Genomic DNA, 23,555 nt, shown 5'->3' with positions numbered 1-23,555 from the left:
GCAGTCTGGACATTCTATGAATTAGATTTGCAGCAGTGCTAGCTGCTTTACGGCATTTATTTGAGCTAAATACTATCATTGGCATGCTAATTAGCTCAAAGTATCAAATTGCTAGCTAACCTGCTGATGTGAAGCATGTATACTATCTTACTTTAGCATTGATAACATGCTAGCAATTTCATGTTAGCAGTACAGCCGATGCCAATATTTTTGTGCTGTACTTTAGAACTGGAAAATTACCTGATGATATGCCATAGTTAACAACCTAATTCACTTTGAGACATGGCTGTCATGAGATATGGAGGTCAGTCATTTGCCCTCTGTTTTTATTGAGAAGAAAGATAGTTCTCTGTGTCACTTGATTACTGATAATCCATCATAACATTTATGTCAAAAACTGAGTTTGAGAGCTGTAACCCAGCTACCGCTTTTGGGCTTGCTGGCTGTGCATCACTCATTCACCAATGGGTAATGTTTAGATGGATTTATTAACTTCCCCTCGATTCTATTGCTTCTAATGGTTCAAAACTGGTCTGGCGATTTTTTTTGAATTATGTATTGTGAACGCAACGCTGCGCAAATGTGGGTTTGCCTCACACAGGGTGACTGTCTGTCTACATGATGTGGCCTGCTGCCGACATGGCCACTTCCATACCGATCATAAATCAAAGTCAGACTGAGAGAGATAAACAGCTCAGGTGAGGTTAGGGACTCTCTGAGTGTTTAGATAGTTAATTTTAGTCTAAGTTATCTCAGTGGGTCTCAAACAAATATGTGTTTACAAATTATGTAAACACATATTTCCAAGGCACTCCTTTATAATTATTAGGATAAATAAAAACAGGTTTGAAATCATTCCAATGTATACTATAGGACAGTACATTAAAAATATCGTTTAAAGTTGGAGAGATACAAAAATATGCATGAATAAATAAATGTTAAGGTAAAATAAGATATAAATGAACAACAAAAATAAAATAAGTTACATTTAGTTGTTATTGGCTATGGTAGGTTATTGGTTATGTTCACATACTTATTTGATTATTAAAATGTAAAACGATCTTTTTCATATGGGTGTTTAGAGTTGTACAGTACCCCCTAGATCAGGTCTCTAGTAATTGTGTGCTCAAAGTGCACCAGATTGAAGCATTGTACTTTAAAATGTTAAAAAAAATCTTCCGGACCCAGACGCCGACCTATACGGACCAGGACCTATAATCAATACATTAATAGGGGATTTCAATTTTGACGGGGCGATTCAATTTTAACCGTTGCCGACAGGGGGCGAAAGAGACGAGTGAGCGATGCAGGGAGAGAAACAGAAGAAGAGACGAGAGCGCGGCAGAGAGAAGCGGAGAGGAAAGTAAGTGAAGACAATAATTAGCGATACAGGGAGAGACAAATAATTACACATGGCGCTCTCCAAGAAAAGGAAAGTGGACGGTGAGAACAGAGCTTTTAACCCTGAGTGGACGGACTCATTCATGTTCATCCTGCCCACTGGGAGCACAGAACCAGTGTGTCTCATTTGTTCAGAGACCGTGGCGCTCATTAAAAGTGCCAAAACGCCACTATGAGACAAAACACAAAGTGTTTGACCAAACATTCCCTCTCAAGTCAGAACTGAGGTCACAAAAAATAAGCAGTCTCAGAGCCCAATAGGATCGGTCCACCAGGATCAAAATACAAACTAAATATCATTCCAGGCTAACCAATGAGCACCTGCATGTGTGTATGAGAATGGCCCTGACACCATTTCAGCCCAGATTTACAAACTCCTGGCAGGACAAGCTCAAGCTCAATTCTCGCACTGAATTAAAAAAAAGTGAGTGAGGGACTGCAATGTAAGAGGGAAAGAAAGAGAAACTTTAAAACTGTTCATGTCAGAGTAGAGTGAAGCAGGCAGGACTCAAACGCAGATTTAAACAGAAAAATATTTTATTTCAAGGCTAAACTTCAAAAACAGATCACTACCCCGTGACACAGTGAAAGACACACAAGAAACCAACAATGACAGACAGCAAAAACAGAACTTAAATACAAACAAGACTAATCAACTAAACAAGAGACAGGTGAGGAGGGAGGAGAAAACAGGGGCACCAGGTGAACACAATCAAGTAAACCGGTAGGAGGGAACAGGTAGGAGGGAACACACACAGACAGGAAACCAAGGACAGATCTAAACAAGACAAAACACAACACAGACAGAAAACAAAAGACAGATCTAGACAAGATCTGTCCCCCTCAAGGGACGGATCCCAGACGTCCCAAAACACCAAAAATAAATCCAACAAACGTCCACAAAAAACAACGTCCAGCAGGGTGGGTGGAGGGGGTCTGGAGGACGGGTTTTGGGCTGACAGCCCAGGAGCACAGCGAAGGGCCCGGAAGGGATCTCGGGCGGACGGCACGGGGGCAAGGCAGAAGCCGAGAAGGTGGACTCGGGCGGACAGCCCGGGGGCAAGGCAGAGTCCAAGGTGGGGGTCTCGGGCGGACGGCCCGGGGGCAAGGGAGAGTCCATGGTGGGGGTCTTGGGGCGGACGGCCCGGGGGAAAGGCAGAGTCCATGGAGGGGGTCTCGGGCGGACGGCTCGGGGGCAATGCAGAGTTCATGGTGGAGACCGGGCTCGAGGGCGACAGAGGGTGAAAAGAGGTGCTGCAGCACAGGCAGTATGAGAACAATAAAAAGCTCTCTTTCTTTCGGAGTTTTGCATGTGGAGATTTTCTCTAACTGGACCTCGTTGAATTTTAGTTGAATACCCCTGCTCTAGAGGATGTGACGTCCACCCCCCAATTAAAACATGTTCATACAATACTGAATACATTTGAAGCCATTGTGATGTATATTTCAAATGTCAATGTTTTTGTAGTGTATTTGTCTTTTGTAGAGATTTTTCATTTAATCGTTATATATAAAATCTCGCCTAGGGCAGCAAATTCGCTAGAACCGGCCCTGGTACTAGGCCTCAAGAGCCTTTCTTGTGCTAGCAGACTCATAGAAACACATTGGCGGTTTGCACGCACTAAAAAATTCCAGGCGCTCACATTATGCTGGGCCCACGTGCCTTAGCACCGCTGCTATGACTCCATCCTAGGGGAAACACTGTATGGGATCACAGTCGTTAGGGTTCATCATCTGCTGATCATGAATATCTGTTCAAAATGTAATATCAATCCAATCCAAACGTTGTAGGAATATATCAGTTGAAACGGAAAGGGTGGAAAGACAAAAACATTCAGTGGAATGGTAGTTATATTTTTAGGAGACTGGGCTAAGACAGCTCTTCCTCCAACTGTTCATTCTATTTGTTCCTGTTTTAGTTCCTTAATCTTAATCTTTGTGCATGTAAATGTCATCAACCACATTTGCCATAAAGAAGTAGCCAGCAGTTCCTCATACATTGTAGCCTACTGTATACAATAAAATGTCTTCATACATCCAGTATGTCACTGTCTTATTAATCATAAACCTCATGCAACTGAAGTTACCAGAAAACTGAAGTCCTACTTTATTTATCTGATATATTCTGAGAAAAATGTATACTAACCACATGTGTCTTATCAGCATAGCCGTAACCGACACCAGTCGGATGCCATAATTGCACAATGCTAACATGCTTAATTTCTGTTTTATACGGTAGCACTGCAGATAGGAAATAGGAGGAGTACAAAGTGTTGCGAAACTTCACCAACAACATTCAAACCAACCGGCTTTGTCCAATATGCAGATTAATACCTGGCAACAGCTTCATCATGATCGGACTTGGCAGAGTTTAATGAGAACGGACAGCAATGTGTTCAGCTGTGGCTGAACCACATCTAACCAAGCCCTGTAACTGACTGCCTGGTGGACACGATAAGAAGAAGCTTCATCATGTCATCAATCATACTGTTAAAAGTTTACTCACTGCAGTTCACTTGCTTGCTAAGACAGTCTGCACACTTCCTATCAGTTTCAAAATAAAACCAGCCTTCCACTGGTTGCTTGGACATAAACCCTTTCTACTGATCATAATTCCATTGTTGAGGTATACTAGAATAGATTTATATTATGCCCCCTCCCCCCTGCCTGTGATCCCAGTGTGCTCTGATTGATCGGGACGTTGCGAGGCTCGCTGCTCACTGAGCTGGCTTACTGGTGTGGTTTCCGGGTCGGCGATAGAGCGGGACAACGCAAAACTCATCCTGAGCACACACACAAATGCTCACAGCCGAAGTAAAAACAATAAGTGTGGCTTGATATTGAGTAAGAAAAAGGTTTATAAACGCTGTGAGAATGGGTCTGCGGAGCACATTTCTCCACGATCCTAACTCATCTATTACCAACCAGGGAGCTCTATGCAAGTCAATGGGACTCCCTGTTAGTTGAAAATGTACGCTAAAGGTCCCACTGCGTTTGATATTTGATATGACACACACCACGCTCAATACAGGAAGGACAGTTAGACATCAAGAGCAACATCCTCATTCGAAAACCTAGTAGCCCGCTGTAGCTGTCACAACAGGAATCCCTCTGCCTTTAGAAAATGCTGGAGTGCTTTTTTTCCAAAAGGTAAGCCCAGATTTGAATTCAGTTCATTTATAGACTTTAGAGGATCACACAGTTAAGTCCAAGATGCTATTTACGTCCTGATTATGAACACTTTGATAATACATCTTGTCTGGCTATTATTAGAATAGATCAGTATGATTGATCTCAGGCTAATCCTTATTATCATTTATGACTTTGTGGCTGTAATGGAGTATCCAACAAGGAAAACAAATCTATTTTCCTGGTTTGATAACAGAAAAATGCAATATTTATAACAGGTTTCCATACAGTAGTACTGCATCTACATTTCTGGTTTGAAGCAAGAGGGCTTTTTGTGTGATATTTACCTAATCTTAAATCAGTTGAATCTGAACAAGTATATGTTATGAACCGAGATACAGGACGCAGGACCCAAAAGCAGGATTCGGAGACAGATGTCCAAAAATAGAATGTTCTTTAATCACCAAACTAAATCGTACTTTCACAAAAAATAGAAAGTAGATAAAAAGCCAAAACAAAGTTGTACAGCAACACAAAAACTCACTTGACAAAAGGTCTAAATCTCAAGGTAGGTATCAGGAGTCAAAAGGCCTGGTTGCTCACGACATGAAACATAACAAACTGACAAAGGAACACCAGGGCTATATATAGGTGAGGGGGATGGGCACAGGTGAAAACAATCAGGGCAGGGCCAAGCAATCTCACGGGCGGGAAACACACTAAGGCCCAATCCCAAACCACTCCCTCGACCCTACCCCTCCGTGACGGAGTGAACTCCGTCTGTAGCCACACTCGCAGCTCAACGAGGCTCCCTCCTGTCAGATGGAGGGAGTAAACACAGCAGCAAGCTTTGGGACGGCCTCCCCTCTCTCCGGCAGAAACAGGAAAAGCTGTAACTGTATGTAACAACGGTTTCAAATCAGCATCTCTTAGACAAAAAGTTTAAATGAATAACTCAAATAAAACTCCAAACATCTTTCATTCATTCAACTTTATAATAAAATGCACACATTTACCTTTTTCTAGACTAACACAGGTATGATCATAAGTTAAAAACATATGAGGTTATCCTGAGGTTGTTAACATCGCAGTTTATCAGTGGATGTTTGCTGGAACTATTTGTTAACAGTGTAGTGCCGAGAGATATGGAGTCAGAGGCGGTGCATCGAAGGTACAAAAGGGAACTTTAATCACAAGCTGCAAAGGACATGTTGTCGGGTCGCAGCCCGGGTCGACAAGAGAGAGAGCCAAGAGGGCACACCTATTTATAGGTAACCCATAACATGTCCGTGTGGGAACAATAACCGCAACTGTAGTTCCAGGTTTGAATTATGTCCCAGTGGTTAAATAGGTAGTCACCACACAAGCCCCCCCAGAATTCAAACATGGCAAAAAAAAAATATATATCCCCACGTCCGTGGAGGAAGCACCACAAGGGCCGAGGAGGGTGGGGCCGCAGGTGAGGACCGGGCCATGGAACGGGCCACGAAAGGGGGCCGCAGGAGAGGGCAGGGGCCCTAATGAGGGCGAGGGCACCCACACCGAGGGCGGGCCGTCGTAAGGGGGCCGCACTAGGTGTTGCGGAGAACCCAGCAGGAAAGAGGGCAACCCGGCCGCAGGCAGACGCACAACGGCGGCGGGCATGAGTCCTCGGCAGGCGTCGAGGTATCCCCGGAAGAGAGGAGCAGTCCCCCCGGGAGGAAGTAGCACAACCCGGCCGCAGGCAGACGTGCCGCGGCGGCGGCCATGAAGTCCTCAGCAGGTGCTGAGGCATCACCGGGAAGCAGGAGAGGCCAGACAGGGTCCCGGAGCGCGCCACCCATGGGCCGATGGAGCATGGGCGACGTCCGGAACTGTCGAGGCGAGAGGGGGTCCAGGAGTGCGCCACCCAGGCGTCGATGAACGTGAGTGGCGTCTGGATATCCCCGGAAGGCAGGAGAGGCCAAACAGGCTCCGGAGCGCGCCACCCACGGGCCGATGGCAGCATGGGCGACGTCCAAAACCGTTGAGGCGAGACGGGGTCCAGGAGTGCACCACCCAAGCGTCGATGACACCGTGAGTGGCGTCTGGAACCGCCGTCGAGGTGGTGAAAAAAACGAGAGTGTCCACATGAGAAAAAACGAGAGTGTCCACATGAGAACAAAACAAAAACAAAACAACAACAAAAATATGTCGACAGCCGTTAACAGCTAGCCGTTAGCCGCTAGCTGGCAGCCATGGGCAGCTGCTAGCTGTCGTTAGCCCCTCGTGGTTAGCCGCTAGTCGTCGTCAGCTAGCGCAGCCTGGACGTGCAGCCGCACGCCCCGAAGAAACAAACCCACGAGGTAGCAATCGGGTTGCTGGTCGACCCAGCAGGTCGTGCATCGTCCTCCTGCTGGTTGGAAAGCCGATGCGGGAACGGCGAGCAACGTCCCCAGCTCTTCTGCGGGGCGCGCACCGAGCCGTGCCGGTGGCAGCCACGGACGATTCCAAAAATCCCCGGCATTTCGAGAAAGAAACATGAGTTCCTTTTGCCGTGTTCGGGTCCGTCCCGGAAACTTCTCGAGACTTGTCAGGGTCACCAGTGTAGTGCCGAGAGATATGGAGTCAGAGGCGGTGCATCGAAGGTACAAAAGGGAACTTTAATCACAAGCTGCAAAGGACATGTTGTCGGGTCGCAGCCCGGGTCGACAAGAGAGAGAGAGCCAAGAGGGCACACCTATTTATAGGTAACCCATAACATGTCCGTGTGGGAACAATAACCGCAACTGTAGTTCCAGGTTTGAATTATGTCCCAGTGGTTAAATAGGTAGTCACCACACAAGCGTGTTTCCTGACGGACACACACAGCGTGACTCCGGTCAGGAAGAGACCGGTCTCAAGTCAGCACCGCTGCAGACTCGCTGTTTGAGGGCTTGATAGCCCACACCCCCTCCACACCGCTCCACACTCGTTGCTTTGGAACAGCCCTCAATATGGCGGACCCCCGCGTGAACGCGCAAACGGAGGGGTAGGGTGTAGGGGGCGGTTTGGGAATGGGCCAAAGGCAGGAACTGTGGGATCTGAAATGACAGGAAAGATTACTTTCAAAATAAAAACATAACTAAACCTAACATATCTGTCGAGTCACAACAGTATATGCTAGACCAAATATTGCTTACCCACATAAACGCTTTTGGCACACATTTCATAAATGCATGTTTAACATTTTCAAAGTTACCTAAAAGCGTGACTTTAGCTAAGATATTTCTGCAGCTCGTCCCGTGTGAACCCTCTCAACATACAGTGATGACACAATTGCCCTTACATGTCCTTGTTATAACCTGTACAGAGACATAGCTTAAAGTATTAAATGGGAACACCCACAACATGTTTTTAACCCTAATGACAGCTTTATGTCATGAGAGAATGATTTATGCAAGAGTTTACTTCTGTATGTTGTAATGTAGAACAGTGTTGTTGCTGTAGAGTAAAGCTCGTCTCTGACTCAACACAAATTCAGTTAACCTTAAAAAACACACTAACAAAAGTCATGTGACAGGTAAATGCGATACTTTTAAATTTAAAAAAATGTATCGCAGAGGAACAATTTGAGTTATAAAGTGTTTCTTCCTGCTGTTTCATCGTTAAAAGATAATGTTGCCTTTTCATAAGTTACTCATAGGCTTCATTGAATTAATGATGTTAATAAATTAAGACAGGGAAAACATGCCCTATTATGCTTATTAGGGTTTTCCCTTTCCTTTGTTATATAGGTTTTTGTGCATGTAAATGCTCTGAAATGGCTTAAATTACAGTTTCTCTCCCACACAATTTTTTTATATGCTAAAAAAATAAATAGTAAAACATTTCGCTGCGGATATGATGCAAAAAGGATGTGACATTTTTAGCCAGGAGTGTAGTTTGGCCTTAGCTTGGTCTATGTTTTGGATAAAGAGCTTTTTGAACATTAAAACATGGAAACGTGTCACAGTGGGCACACAATTAAATATGAACCTGAAAATGAGCATAATATGTCCTCTTTAAAAAAACTAATTTGTGAAGGGTTTGTTTCTTTATCATTTCTACTAATCTCATAGCATGATGACTTTATTATAGTATGATTTCATCTTGTTCCGATCTTACGCTAAATGCTGATAGGGTGTCTCACATTCAGCCTGTGGCAAATGGGATTTTGACGACTCTTATTCTGCTTATGATTGCTGTATATGTTGTATGAATATGTCTACAAAATGTTGTAAAACGTGTTCAGTATAATAACCTACTGTACACATCAATATGTGTTTACATACATTTTACAATGAAGAGTTATTGTTTTCTTCAGTTCTCCAGTTACACATAAATCATAGCATTAATGGTCAAGGAAGAAAACATGTTGGCAGTATTTTCTCACTCCAACCCACTAATGGATGGTGAAGTGCTTTTGATTTGCATATAAGAGTCATTAAAGATATCAATTTTTACTTTTGTTCTTGCAGTGAAAAAACTCCATGGACTAAACGGCGGTGTGTGTTGACAATGCTGATGTTGGGAACGTTTATGTTAACTTTGTACATTTCGAGCCCCGAAGTGTCATGGCCTTTAAAGTTTTGGACAAAGGTAAGGTCAAGCCAATCTTACGACGATGACAGCGTGAGTATATTTAGTCAACTGTCAAAATGATTGAGGCAAAGAAAAACTCATATACACAACACATTTGTTCCCAGGAAAAAAAATATATTTCTAAAAAGTTAATTATGGGCTGCTATTTTGTGTCAATACAAGAGATTTTGTGTCAATGCAAGAGATTTTCATTATTATGTTTAATGGTGTGTTCAAACAGAACGCAAAACTATCTTTTGAGCCGGCATTTGCAAAGAAAAGGGATTTTTTTTTAATTTAATTTTGCATCTTGTCTTAACAAATCTTTATACTGCCTTAGTTGTCTTTTAATATGAATGCAGAAGAAAAAAAAGAAATAGTATGATAAATCCTGTTCTATTGAGTTGCATCATAAAAAAAAAAAAAAACCTTCTCTGCTTACAGACTTCACCACCAGAGGATCCTTCAGCGTACTTTGTGCCTTACCCGCACAGGTATCGATTCATATTGGACGAACCCCATAGATGTTTGCAGGAAAGCCCATTCTTAGTCCTTGTGATTCCAGTCGCACCCCACAACAGAGAGGCCCGTAACACAATCCGTAACACATGGGGGAGAGAAACCACAGTGCTGGGTCAGGTCGTGAGCCACTACTTCCTGATGGGACTGTCCAATGAGGAATACGGAACTGCAACCCCCAAGGAGCAAGTGAGCTGACTCATTACAAGTGCCTGATTTCCCTTTTCCTATCCCTTTCAACCACATAAGACTGTACCTTATAAGAACAGAGGGAAAGAGCATTACAGGTGTTTATTGGTATGAAATCAAACTGCATTTCTATTATTGATCTCGAAACAAATTGTCTAATGTGAGGTCTGACAACATAAGATGGACCTTTATTAATCCCCGTGGGGAAATTCTGTAGTTTAACAGCAACAGGGTACAATTGAAAAACAGGAGAGCACAGATTAATACAATTAAGGATAAAATCAAAGATAACAATTTAAAATGATAAATAACTATAAAATAAGAAATGAATTAAAATGAACATATATAAATATATATAGATATAGATATACAGTATATATATCGGTTCGCAACCGAGTGTGAAGCGGCTGGGATGAGGATCAGCACCTCCAAATCTGAGGCCATGGTTCTCAGCAGGAAACCGATGCACTCCAAGTAGGGAATGAGTCCTTACCCCAAGTGAAGGAGTTCAAGTATCTCGGGGTCTTGTTCTCGAGTGAGGGATCAATGGAGCGTGAGATGGGCCGGAGAATCGGAGCAGCGGGAGCGGTACTGCAGTCGCTTTACCGCACCGTTGTGACGAAAAGAGAGCTGAGCCAGAAGGCAAAGCTCTCTGTCTACCGGGCCATTTTCGTTCCTACCCTCACCTATGGCCATGAAGGATGGGTCATGACCGAAAGAACGAGATTGCGGATACAAGCGGTCGAGATGGGTTTTCTCCGCCGGGTGGCTGGTGTCTCCCTTAGGGATAAGGTGAGAAGTTCGGTCATCAGGGAGGGACTCGGAGTTGAACCGCTCCTCCTTCGCGTCGAAAGGAGCCAGTTGAGGTGGTTCGGGCACCTAGTTAGGATGCCACCTGGGCGCCTCCCTAGGGAGGTATTCCAGGCACGTCCAGCTGGGAAGAGACCAAGGGGTAGACCTAGGACCAGGTGGAGGGATTATATCTCTTCGCTGGCCTGGGAGCGCCTTGGGATCCCTCAGTCAGAGCTGGTTGATGTCGCCAGGGAAAAGAAAGTTTGGGGCTCTCTGCTGGAACTGCTACCCCCGCATGCCCCACCCCGGAACCTGCGGTCTTCAGACTCTGGCCTGCTCACCACCCCCCGCACCAAACTGAGAACCTTCGGGGACAGAGCCTTCAGTGTGGCAGCCCCCACCCTCTGGAACGCTCTCCTTGCGGAGATTCGCAACATCCCCACACTGGACGCCTTCAAAAGGGCCCTCAAGTCCCATCTGTTCATCAAGGCTTTCCTTTTGCTGGCATTAGCTTTAGAAGCTATTGCATAGACAAAGTCCCAGCAGCTTCTACTGAAGCCAGTCCCCAACTCCGGGGACTTCCGGCCAGGGACTTCGGGTGGCAGTATACACCGTGAAGTGGTTTGCGGCCTGCCAGTAAACCCAAAGCAGAAGAAGACGAAGTGACGTCAGCGGCTTCATTTGCGTACTCTTCCCTCAGGGAACTTATTCCGGTGTGAACACGATCTGTACTTTGTTCCATGGGGGTACTAAGTGCCGGGCACTAAGTGAAAGCGGCTGATGTTGCTCTGTATCTGCTGGATATGTAAAACAATTTGACTAAGTTTAACTAATTTTAAACTGTGTCTCCTATGTCCCCCTCTGTAGGTGTTAGAGGAAAGCCAGAGACATCATGATATTCTCCAGAGTGACTTTTTGGACAGCTATAATAACCTCACCATTAAAACCATGGTCATGTTCGAATGGCTTGGCTCCCATTGCCCCAACACCTCCTATGCCATGAAGATAGACTCGGACATGTTCCTCAATGTCCACAACCTTGTTGACTTGCTTTTGAAAGCCCCCAAACAACTTTACATGACAGGAATGGTTGTGAGGAATGCTACTGTTATAAGAGACCGTACATCGAAGTGGTTTTTGCCCTATTCTGCCTTCTCTGGGTCCAGATACCCACCGTATACCTTGGGACTGGGCTATGTGTTCTCACTGGATTTACCCAAGAAGATACTGGAGGCATCTGCACATGTTAGAGCTGTTTACATTGAAGACGTGTATGTGGGAATGTGTATGAAGCATATGGGATTCCAACTGACTGATCCTCCTCGTGGTGATGTATTCAGGGCACAGGGATTGATTCCTGATGGGACAAGCAACTGTTACTGGACTTCTGTCATTACAACAATACTGCAAAACCCTAACCAGCTTTCAGAAGCATGGAGATCATATCGTTCTATGAATACTTCTGACTGTGCTTAGCAAATCAAAGACTGTTACACCCTGCAACTGCATAGCAGTGTTGCACGGTACAGCCATGTTGCATTACGGCAGATACAAGACTGTATCACTCTGTTGGAGTAGTTTTTTAGGATTAAAAAACACTTAATACACTCACTCACTCATAACATAACAAAGACGTTTTATTTTGTATATGCAGTAGTTGTCACTTCCTCCATAATTGACTAACACAGTCTCACTCCCTGCGCGTCAAAGGACGCCGCTTGTTCGTTAGAAATGGACGCCAAAGGAACCTGACCAAGTGTCGTCCTTTGACGCGCAGGGAGTGAGACTGTGTTGAATTTACGTAGGTAGTGACAGCTTATGTGACCTTCAGTCAGTTTTTTTAAAGTTGAAGTGTCAGTTGTATTAACAGTTTATGTCTAATAGTATATAGTCCTCATTGCCATTGGCCTTTTATTCCTTTTAGCTCCTTCAAAGGTTTGGGTTGTTGGGTCCTCATTTGACGCAACAAATCTGAAATTAGTTGGAAGTAGGTGTATCATGCCGTTCAAGGCATAATTCTTAGGACATTTGGTGCGTGTTTGGACACTTTTTGGTGTACCTAAAAATGCAACTTTCAGTGAGTTAAGGCCTTAATATGAACATTGTGAGGCTACGCATAATGTGTTCAGAGGATTGCAAAGATTGCACAAATGATTGAAAATATGTCAATACTTGCACAATTTTAGAATGGAGATGTTGTGTTCATGCAGCTTTCATGTCCAACACATCGAATTTAAATGTGTTTTAAGCTCAGCAATCAGAGAAAGATACCAGGTACAGTATTTACCACGCTGGGAAACAATGGAGTTTTATTCACCAAAAGCGGCTATATTTTACTTTAAAAGGCACAATGTTTAATACCACGCCACCTGCTAAAAGGAAGTAGGGTACAGTATTTTATCTCTACTATGTAAAGTGGCTCTGGGGGACGGAGCTTAAGTTAGCTGCTGTGCTGGCTTGGAATCGGCGGGCAAAAACCCCAGTACAGACCTAAGTTAAATTGAAACATTTTTGCGATGGCAGTAACAGAAAGTTTAGTAATCTGCTAACAGAAGATCGCCCGTCCCATACCTCCATGAATGTAATATTTACAAGCTAGTTGGAGCAGTACCACTTCTTATGTCTCTGCAACACAAAACAGAGACATCCATGACTTAACATAAACACCATTACACCTTAAATTATGGCCTATCTTAACCAAAGCACCTTTGATGAATGAAACATGAAGCATGAAGGAAAATGATGATCATCGAGCATTCTCCACAGAAACCACCCATGCAAGAGAAAGAGGTCGGCACGTCACTACGGAAAGTTCACAGTCTGCTGCAAACATTTGGAGTTGCTACAACTCTGACATAATCTCAAAAACCATGCCATTTATGAAATGTACAGTTAGCAAAACCAGAATTTTCACCAGCAAAAACACTTTTGTCATGTCAGGTGGCCCCCTTGGCTGTAAACACAAGAACCTGCTAGCATCAGATTAGTAGTTTCTCTAGAGTCTGGTGGCTCTGAAGATGGCAATGTCATTCCTTTTATTGTGCAGTCCACCACTTTGGTGCGTTCTAAAATGTATTGCATAATGTGAAATCCCAAGAATGGTATTCATCAGTAAAGCCTGCCTTTTAATGAAGGTCTCGTCAAAAATGACATGCATCACATGAAATTGATGTGATGCATGTCATTTTTGATTTAAGAATTTAAATGCTTACATAACATGTCCTTTATTACATTTAACCTGTTGTGGAAACATTTCTTAATCAAATTGATATGAAACAAATGAGATAAATATCGCTGTGACACTGATGTTACATCGGGACATTAACCTTAAACTTTCACAGTAAACCCGGAGTGACATATATGCACAATTAGAAATATGATTATGATCTGCTCAGTTAATTTAGCAGATTCAATTATATTTAGTTAATATATTCTTTATTCTTCAATTCAAAGTATGTTCAAACAAATTCAGAACAAAAAATCATCCTCATTAATTAAGTTATAAATAAGAGTTACTTTACCATTAGAGCGCAATGTGACATATATGTCACATTTCAGATATTTGACACTAGGGGGGATACTTGTCAGAAATGTGTTCTTTGTGGTCTATTTAGTCTAAATTATGTTCCCCATAATTTCCCCAAAAGTAGAGATGGGTCCGTTATTATGGGTTTTAAAATAGGTTCTAGGCTAACTTTGGCTCAGTGTCAGCATCCAAGATCAAATATTAGGGCATAAATTGGATTGGTATAACAAACAAAGGAGGCAGTTATTGGTTACCAGAATGAAACCAAAAGTAATAATTTACTTATTTTAACTTACCTTTTATATAACTTACGTACTTAAAGGTGGAGTAGGTCATTTTGGAGAAACCAGCTCGAGTGCGCTAACATTTGAAAATACACAGCCGGTGTAGGTACCAGATGTGTTCGGGGTACCAGATATGTTCGGGTTTATTTCCGTCGCAGCCGTCATCCGTCATATCCGTCTACTCACTTCCCTCTGCTCCCAGCGCTCTGCTGCCACACACCGGCCGTCTGCGGAACTGCAGCCGGAGGAACTCGGGACAGCTTGTTATGTGTGTGTACTTGTGCACATAAATAATGTTTCTAATTATTTACAATTAAAAAATATATATATTCTGTGTTACTTCAGCCAACACTTTTATAAGGCCACTAGATTAGATAATTACGAAATGTGTAGATAGAATACATATCTTTCAGGTTGTTATTTTGTCATTGTTTAATGTTTTATTTACCTTTTTATATAGTACTTTTTATATAGTATCTGAACTTTGGAGAGGAGTTGGGAGACACACGACACATCTACAGATCAAGACGAAGCGACTGGAAGTACTCCTAGCGTGAACATGTTTGTGAAAACGTGTGCAAAGTCTCCGAAAATCCTAAAAATAAGCTCATATTTGAATCAGCGGCGTAGCTGTGGGTGGGCCCGGGTGGGCCTGGGCCCACCCACATGCACGTCTGGCCCACCCACAGCCAATCAGCGCTTCATAGCGCAGAACCGGGAAGCCCAGAAGGAAGTGCCACAAACTGCAGTTCATCTAGTGGCCGACAGGGGATGGATGCAAAAAGGAGCAATTCCCATAGACCCCCATGTTAACATGCCCAACTGTACAGCAGAAATAAACATGTTTCTAGCCTGGATCCAATAAAACTTATTCTGGATATAGTTAGATTCCACCTTCATGACAATGGAATAGGGAGTGCATTTTTTTACCGCGAGTTTTTATAGTAAGTAAAGTAACTTTTGCCGTGAGTGAATGAAAGTATTATTTCTTCTTGAGGTCTGCAGTTTAGCGTGCACATTTGCTGAATATGAAAACACTCAGTGTGTGCCCACTGTGCGACTGTCAAGGATAAACAACCTGTGCCCCCGATATATGTTGTATGTATTATCGCTACACAAACATTACATTGCAGTTTAAGTGTCGCCAACTCCGTTTAAGAGATCTATCCCCCGTCTGTGTGCGAGGGGGCGGGGCAGTTTACACACACGCAGCTGCTACATGCAGCAACACACACACACACACACACGCACACACACACACACACACACGGAGGAGATGGCGGAGGGAACGCGCTCCGAGGTGTGGTTAAACTATAGCCGCGTCGATGGGGACAATACTCGTTACCAAAAGTGGAATAAGAGTTTAGCATGTGAGGGCGGAAACACGAGCAATTTGTCTAAACATTTAGCAAAAGCGCTCCACATGCAGACGGAGGAATGCACCGGGTTGGACTGTCTTTCTAGCAGCTCTGTCGCCCCGTCCACGAGTAACGTTTCCACGTCAGGTGTTATGTATGCTAGCAGCAACACACGGAGTTAACTACATTATACAAACATGGGTTAATGATTAAAGGAAACTGAGTTATTCATTTTGTTAAAGTCTCGGCTATTCTGTTTACAGTTCTGTCATCAGATTATTTAATACGATTTGTTAAAACATTGTTATTTCTTTTGATGTGAAATATTATGTATTTAATTTAAATAAAAAGCAATGTTAGTTTTGTTCACAATTTGTTTAGTTAGTTGACCTTATTTTTTTCTCCAAAATAACCGATAAAAGTAATGTTAAAGGAACGGATCGATAAGACATAGACAGACATACTTTATTGTCATTTCAACGAGACACAGAGTGTACTATTACAACGTCATGTCGTTGTACTGGCTTACAGGAACAGGACAATATAAAAACTTGCTAAAATTGTACATATAAATAAATAATAGTGATGTGGTGCTGATAAAATTAAAGATAAAGTGTGCATTTAAAATATAAAGACTTACTATACATATAAATAAAATAGACATACTATATAACAAATATGTGCCCTTTACACAGCGTAATGTAATCTTTATGTTACTGGTCTACTTGCTGTTCAGCAGTCTGATGGCTTGGGGGAAAAAGCTATTGCAGAATCTGCTGTTCTGCTCTTAATGCTGCGGAACCTCTTGCCGGAGGGCAGCAGGGAGAACAGAGCATGGTGAGGACGAGTGGGGTCTTTAAAACGTTCTGGGCTTTTGTTAGGCAGCGTTTCTGAGCGGTGTCTCTGATGGGAGGGAGAGAAACTCAGATGATCCTCTCTGCTGTCCTGACCACTCTCTGCAGAGACTTCCAGTCTTTGGCGTTGCAGTCTCTCGACCAGATGGAGATGGTCAGCACGCTCTCTATGGTTCCTCTGTAGAACGTGGTGAGGATGGGAGGGGGGAGCTGTGCAGGAAGTGTAGGCGCTGCTGTGCCTTCTTAAATAGTGATGTAGTGTGAGTGGACCAGGTCAGACTGCTTGTGATATGCACCCCCAGGAACTTGGTGCTGGCTGTAGTCTTCACTGCTGTGCCGTTGATGTGGAGTGGTGGGTGACAGTGCTTTTTGTTCCTGAAGTCGACAATAATCTCTTTTGTTTTATCGACATTCAGGATCAGGTTATCGGTGTTACAGCAGTCTGTCAGACACCTCCTCCCTGTAGGCCTGTTCCTTGTTGTCCCTGATGAGTCCCACCACTGTTGTATCGTCCGCGTACTTTATGATGTGGTTGGTACTGAACCTGGAGCATAAGCATAAGCGCTATCGATAAAAGTAGTAGTACCGTTAAAGCCTTAATGATGCCCATCCCTATGTGGATGTCAGTTTTACACACATTCTGAGGCCGCCGTGCCTATGTTTTTTGTTTTCACTGCTAGTTTATGCTTATGTTCTATTGGTGCTTTAAAAAATCATTAATGAAGTTTCAGCTCAGACCCCACGCTTAATATGTCTCCCCCTGGCCCACCTACATTTCTCCAGGCCCACCCACACAATCATTCCTGGCTACGCCACTGATTTGAATTCCCCATAAAAAACACATCATTTAGTAAAAACAAGGCCCCACTGATCATCTGCTCCCTGATCTCTCTGCGAATTGAAAGTACTTACTGCCTGAGATTGCATGCTGTGGTTTTATTAAATGTTCCAAGTGCTAGGACTGTCTTAGGGAAGAAAGCTTTTCAATGTGCAGCTCCACTAACTTTGAACAGTCTGCAAAAAGAATGGGAAATTACCAAGCTAGTACCACTACATGTTTTGAAAGCTTGGTTGGATGCTACACAATCAGATGCTGTTGGTACCTGTACATGTGGATAGATATGTTGTTCTGTTGTTTATGTTTGTATGTCTTCATGTGTAACCTACTGCTGCAGGTCTCCCTTGAAACAGATATCATTGATATCAATGGGATTTTAACTGGATAAATAAAGGTATTGAATTGAATGTCCAATAAAAACATATCCAAGTGTAACAAACATCCAGTATTACCTTACTGTTTTTTTACTAACAGTAACCAACTAATCATTTTCATAAAGTGCATATTTATTCCAAACTCACAATATATATATGTAATAAAACAATGCACAATGGTACACAGTATCCAAACTCTTTAGGCACTGGTCAGAGACATTCATGTAAAGCAGATACTGAATCCAATACTGGTAAAAACGTTGCAGAGATCAAATGTTTCCTTGTCTGAACGGAGAAACCTAATTTTTAAAACAACATTTTCAGTGTGTGATTTGAAAGATAAATTCTGATCAATAATAAAACCTAGATATGTGTATGTAGTGACCCTTTCAATGTAAATGTCAGTCCCTTGAACAGTACAAATGTTGGGGAGAAAAGAAGTTAACTTTTTGCCATTTGAGAATATCATGAGTTTGGAGTTGTCTGCATTTAATACTAACTTGAGTTGAGATAAATGGGATGGAATAACATCAAAGGCAAAACATAAACAACAGAACAACATATCTATCCACATGTACAGGTGCCAACAGCATCTGATTGTGTAGCATCCAACCAAGCTTTAAAAACATGTAGTGGTACTAGCTTGGTAATTTTCCATTCTTTTTGCAGACTGTTCCATGTTAGTGGAGCTGCACATCTAAAAGCTTTCTTCCATAAGACAGTCCTAGCACTTGGCACATTTAATAAAACCACAGCATGCGATCTCAGGCAATAAGTACTTTCAATTCGCAGAGAGATCAGGGAGCAGATGATCAGTGGGGCCTTGTTTTTACTGAATGATGTGTTTTTTTATGGGGAATTCAAATATGAGCTTATTATTAGGATTTTCGGAGACTTTGCACACGTTTTCACAAACATGTTCACGCTAGGAGTACTTCCAGTCGCTGCACAAAAATACTCTTAACTCGCTGAAATCTTGACTGATTTACAAACGGTTTGGTTTATTATAAACATTATTAGCATGGCTATGATACAGGATGCTTGGACATGTTGAAATTGCAGCTTTTCTTTGTGTATGTGGTTGTATTTATTAGCTGGCTAATAACAAGAGGCTGTCAGTGAGACCTAGTATTACAAAGTTCACCCAGCAACTTTACACCAGTGGGAGAGGCAGAACTGCTCTTTCTTTTCAACATAACTTAAGTTACACATGATTTCTTCCAAGTGGTTTGGCTTGTTAAAAACAGCTTGCATTATGATACAGGAATTTGCTGGCTTTGTGTTTACAGAAGTACCTGAATATGCCGGACTTTTGTGCAGCCTACGGATGCTCCAATCGCCGCTGTCTGCAAACAAGAACCCGTGGGATCACCACATATGTTTATGTTTGCTCAGTCTAATAAACCCATAACATGGTGGTGAAAGAATACCAAAGCTGAGGCTGGACGATGATTGATTGTTAGTGTGCCATGTGTCACTGTGTGTCTTATTGGTTTTGTGGTATACAGTATTTTATTTTATTGTGTGCAAGACACATTTAAAACAAATAACCTTGAACCTTGAAGCCCCATCTCTCCCCACCTGCTCCTGCTTCCTACATCCCCTCCACACCACACCAAGTTGTTCTTCTTAATAATAATAATACATTTATGTTGGGGGGCCGCCTTTCATAACACCCAAGGACACCTTACAGGGGCATAGGGGCAATATAGGGAACAATTTAAACAGTGGATTTTGTGATATATCAGCCGGGGTGAGTCAAGACAAACCACAAATGGACTACAGAAGGACATATGGTACAGTTTATATTATTCTTGGTCTTTTATATACATATTTCAAAGGTTCTGGATTTGTTTACAAATCTAGAAACTAAATACAAAACTAGGATGATAAGATCTCATGTCAAAAATAATTGTGATAAATTAGACAGAACTGGCCTGTCTGTGAGCACATTTTATGTTGGTTTGGTTCTTCTGATAAAGGTGTGAATATCTAAATAATATACCAACATATGCTATTGTCATTAGTTGTGTCCCTGTTCTTCAAGCTAAGGCATTGCTCAATTAACAACTCTTGGTTTACAGAGTGGTAACATGAGACCGATTTTTATATATAAAATATAAATGTATTTTAATTTTATAATTTATTTATAATTTATTTTAAATATTGACAATATAATAAAATAAATGGAAATATATACACCGGCAAATATTTAATATAAATACCTTGTGTGTGTGTGTATAGCTATTGCTTTATCTGATTAATGTTATTTTCATATGAAAGTCCATGATTATAAGTATGCAGTATCATAACTACATCTTTGATGTTTATAAAAAACCAAACCGTTTGAAAATCGGTTAAATATTGAGCAAGCTATGGTTATTTAAATAGTAAACCATAATGTTATGAATGAGAGCACTGCCTGTAGCAAGATGGCGGCCAAGTGGCAACGTCGGTCTCCATTGGCCAGCAGCGCGTGTGAGCCATCTAGTGTTTATATATATCTATGCGAACGCGCACATGACCAATTCTTTCACACACAGTGACGTCACGAGCTACCCACAATGCAACACGCGCCATATATATATATATATATAAATACGCCATTTTCCTGGAGGTGCAAATATCCTGGAGGTGCAAATATAAACAGCTAGCTAACGTAGCCAGGCAGAGCGCACTAGTTTTTTTTTCTGAATTAACGACCGAAGAAATCGCTGCATGTCTTCGGATTACATCTCTGGACTTGAGGGGTGTGCTCTAGGTCATTACCAGCGTAAACTAGAGCTGTGTGGGTTGTGGGATTGCCCTTACAGACTGCCTGCAGATGTATGGAAAAACGACAGTGGCCTTCGTCGATTTTGGCTGCATCTACGTCTAATTTCTGGAAACACCAGGTGAATACCCCACTTGTCACAATAATATTATCATGCCATTGCATATATGTGGTATTTTAGAATTGACTAGATATTGATTAAGGCAATAGACTATGATATTCAGTACAGGAAGCTTAGCAACACCTAGACGGTGTACGGCTGCTTGCACCTCGCGTAAAACGGCGGATACCGGAAGTACGGTGTCGCGCTCGGCCCAATACCCGTATGTGTGTGTGAAAGAATGAGGGCACGAGATAAATGTGTGCACAGATGGAACTTTGGAAAGCTGACAGGCAGGTAGGCCATCCAGTTATTTTAGCCGGGCGGGCTCAAATGATTGGTTGTACTTTTTACAGTACTACGGCTTCCACAGATGACATTTTTTTATGGATTTTTTGTCAAAGCACTTAAGATATTCATTGCTATCGGGATGTTAAGAGCATTCCATGGAATATAACAAAAAGTGTATCTCGAGCCGGTTTCTCAAACTTACCTATCCCAGCTTTAACTAACGCCACAGCTTAGTGCAAAGCTGCGTAAAAAAAGTTCACATTTGAACCCAAAAACACAATCCTTTTGTCATTTTTGAAATGAGGAAATAGGTTTTGTAGGAATGCTTCTGGTCCTTCTAGTTAATTGTATCTATGAAAGAAGCATTGAAGAAGTTATGTCGGCTAGCTGGTCCAACAACCTTATAAGGACACGTTGTGTTGGTGTTTCTTTGAATTTGCCTTCCACGTTGCGTAAACAAATCTAACTGACACTTTTTTTAACCTGTTGAGCATAAATGTATGAGGGGCCGTACGGGACATTATTCAGAAATACCGTTCACACACACATGTGAAACGCACTCACACACACATATGAAATGCTCTAATACACATGTGAAACACACTCACACACACATATGAAATGCTCTAATACACATGTGAAACGCACTCACACGCACACACCTGAAATGCGATTTCAGTATGTTGTGTGAGAGGGATTTCAGTATGTTCTGTGAGAGAGATTTCAGTATGTTGTGTGAGAAGGATTTCAGTTTATACGGAAGGCATCTCAGTTGAACAGGAAGTCGTTTTAAAAAAACAACGAAGAACCGCGAATTTCAAAAAAGCAAAAACAATATTTTTCATCATGTCTGCTCAGCAGCCTGCACAAAGCTTAACTGATGCAGCAGCGTTGCTAAGTAGTATTCCGGCCTCAGCTGAGACTATTCGAACGCTATCGAACGTGGCCACAACCGGGCCGCAAACGACTGTTGGAGCTGCAAGTGGGAACGCACTGGACGGTCAGCTATCGTCCCTCTTTCCGTCCCGCGGCGGGCAACGGACCACTACAGCTCCCCTTGTAGGGAGAGACTGTGCACCCCGATATCAAGCACAACACTGCTTTGCTCTGCAATTGATTTAGTGGTGTTGAGGGGAAAAAATGAATAAAGATTAAAAAAGCACAAAAGCATTATAATGGATAATTATAGATAAGAGACAAAGAGGAAAGATGATAAATGTTAGTCATTTCCGATGTATGACATCTTATTGTGTTAACTGCGTTGAGTTTTTTTTTTTACTTTTTCTTCCATATTGAAGAATGAAAGCATTTCTTAATTGTATAGGCAAGGCAAGGCAAGGCAAGGCAAGGCAAGGCAAGGCAAGGCAAGTTTATATAGCACTTTTCAACACAAGGCAATTCAAAGTGCTTTACAAAAATGAAAGACATTAAGAAAATGGAATTTAAAATCAGTAAAAAGAAAAGCTAATAAAATAAACATTACATGGATAAAAGTTACAGTGCAGTTTAAGATATGAATAGTTCAATTAAAAGCAGCGACAAAAAGAAAAGTCTTCAGCCTGGAAAAGTAGTCAGAGTTGCAGCGGACCTGCAGGTTTCTGGGAGTTTGTTCCAGATATTTGGAGCATAATAACTGAACGCTGCTTCTCCATGTTTAGTTCTGACTCTGGGGACAGAAAGCTGACCAGTCCCTGAAGACCTGAGAGTTCTGGATGGTTCATAATTTAGCAGGTCAGAAATGTATTTTGGGGCTAAACCATTCAAAGCTTTATAAACCAGCTGCAGTATTTAGAAATCTATTCTTTGACACACAGGAAGCCAGTGTAAAGACTTCAGAACAGGAGTGATGTGATCCACTTTCTTAGTGTTAGTGAGGACTCGAGCAGCGGCATTCTGAATCAGCTGCAGCTTTCTAATAGATTTTTTAGTGAGACCTGTGAAGACACCATTGCAGTAGTCGAGTCTACTGAAGATAAAAGCATGGACAAGTTTTTCCAAATCCTGCTGTGACATTAGTCTTTTAATCCTAGATATATTCTTTAGGTGATAGTAGGCTGATTTAGTAACTGTTTTAATGTGACTGTTGAAACTCAGGTCAGAGTCCATGACTACACCTAGAATTCTGGCTCTCTGCTGTTTTGAACATTGCAGACTGAAGCTCAGCGCTAACTTTTATACGTTCTGACTTGGCTCCAAAAACCATTACCTCAGTTTTATCTTTGTTTAATTGGAGAAATTTCTGACACATCCAGTCATTGATTTGTTCAATGCACTTACTCAGTGTTTGAATTGGAGCATAGTCTCCTGGTGAAATTGTTACGTATACACTTTTATTCTACTGCGGTCAAGCCAGCCAGCCGCCCGCACGTTATATTGCGGTGCGCGAATATCCTATGCATTACGGTAGAGGCCTGGAAAAACTGCCTTCAAAATAAAAGTGCTTACTCGGTCAATAACAAATATACCAAACATATTCATATATACTGGAGCTTAAATTAAGAAATATGCACTATATAATGTGATCAATAATAATTTAAAACAAACTACGTATAACTACCACATTATAA

General features: G+C 42.2%; 1 protein-coding gene across 1 annotated transcript; it reads left to right on the top strand.

Annotated features, from left to right (window-relative positions):
• The first annotated feature begins 4,481 nt into the window (after positions 1-4,481).
• On the top strand, positions 4,482-12,201 carry LOC117454242 (beta-1,3-galactosyltransferase 2-like). Its single transcript, XM_034093406.1, has 4 exons — positions 4,482-4,551; positions 8,988-9,108; positions 9,535-9,798; positions 11,458-12,201. Exons 1-4 carry the CDS (start codon positions 4,526-4,528, stop codon positions 12,064-12,066), a joined length of 1,020 nt encoding a protein of 339 aa, XP_033949297.1. The 5' UTR covers positions 4,482-4,525; the 3' UTR covers positions 12,067-12,201.
• The last annotated feature ends 11,354 nt before the right edge of the window (positions 12,202-23,555 follow it).

This window comes from Pseudochaenichthys georgianus, chromosome 10 (assembly GCF_902827115.2).
Source record: "Pseudochaenichthys georgianus chromosome 10, fPseGeo1.2, whole genome shotgun sequence".
In the NCBI taxonomy this organism is placed as follows: Eukaryota; Metazoa; Chordata; class Actinopteri; order Perciformes; family Channichthyidae; genus Pseudochaenichthys; species Pseudochaenichthys georgianus.
Note: the sequence above shows the minus strand (reverse complement) of the source record. Positions and strands in the feature narration are given on the sequence as shown.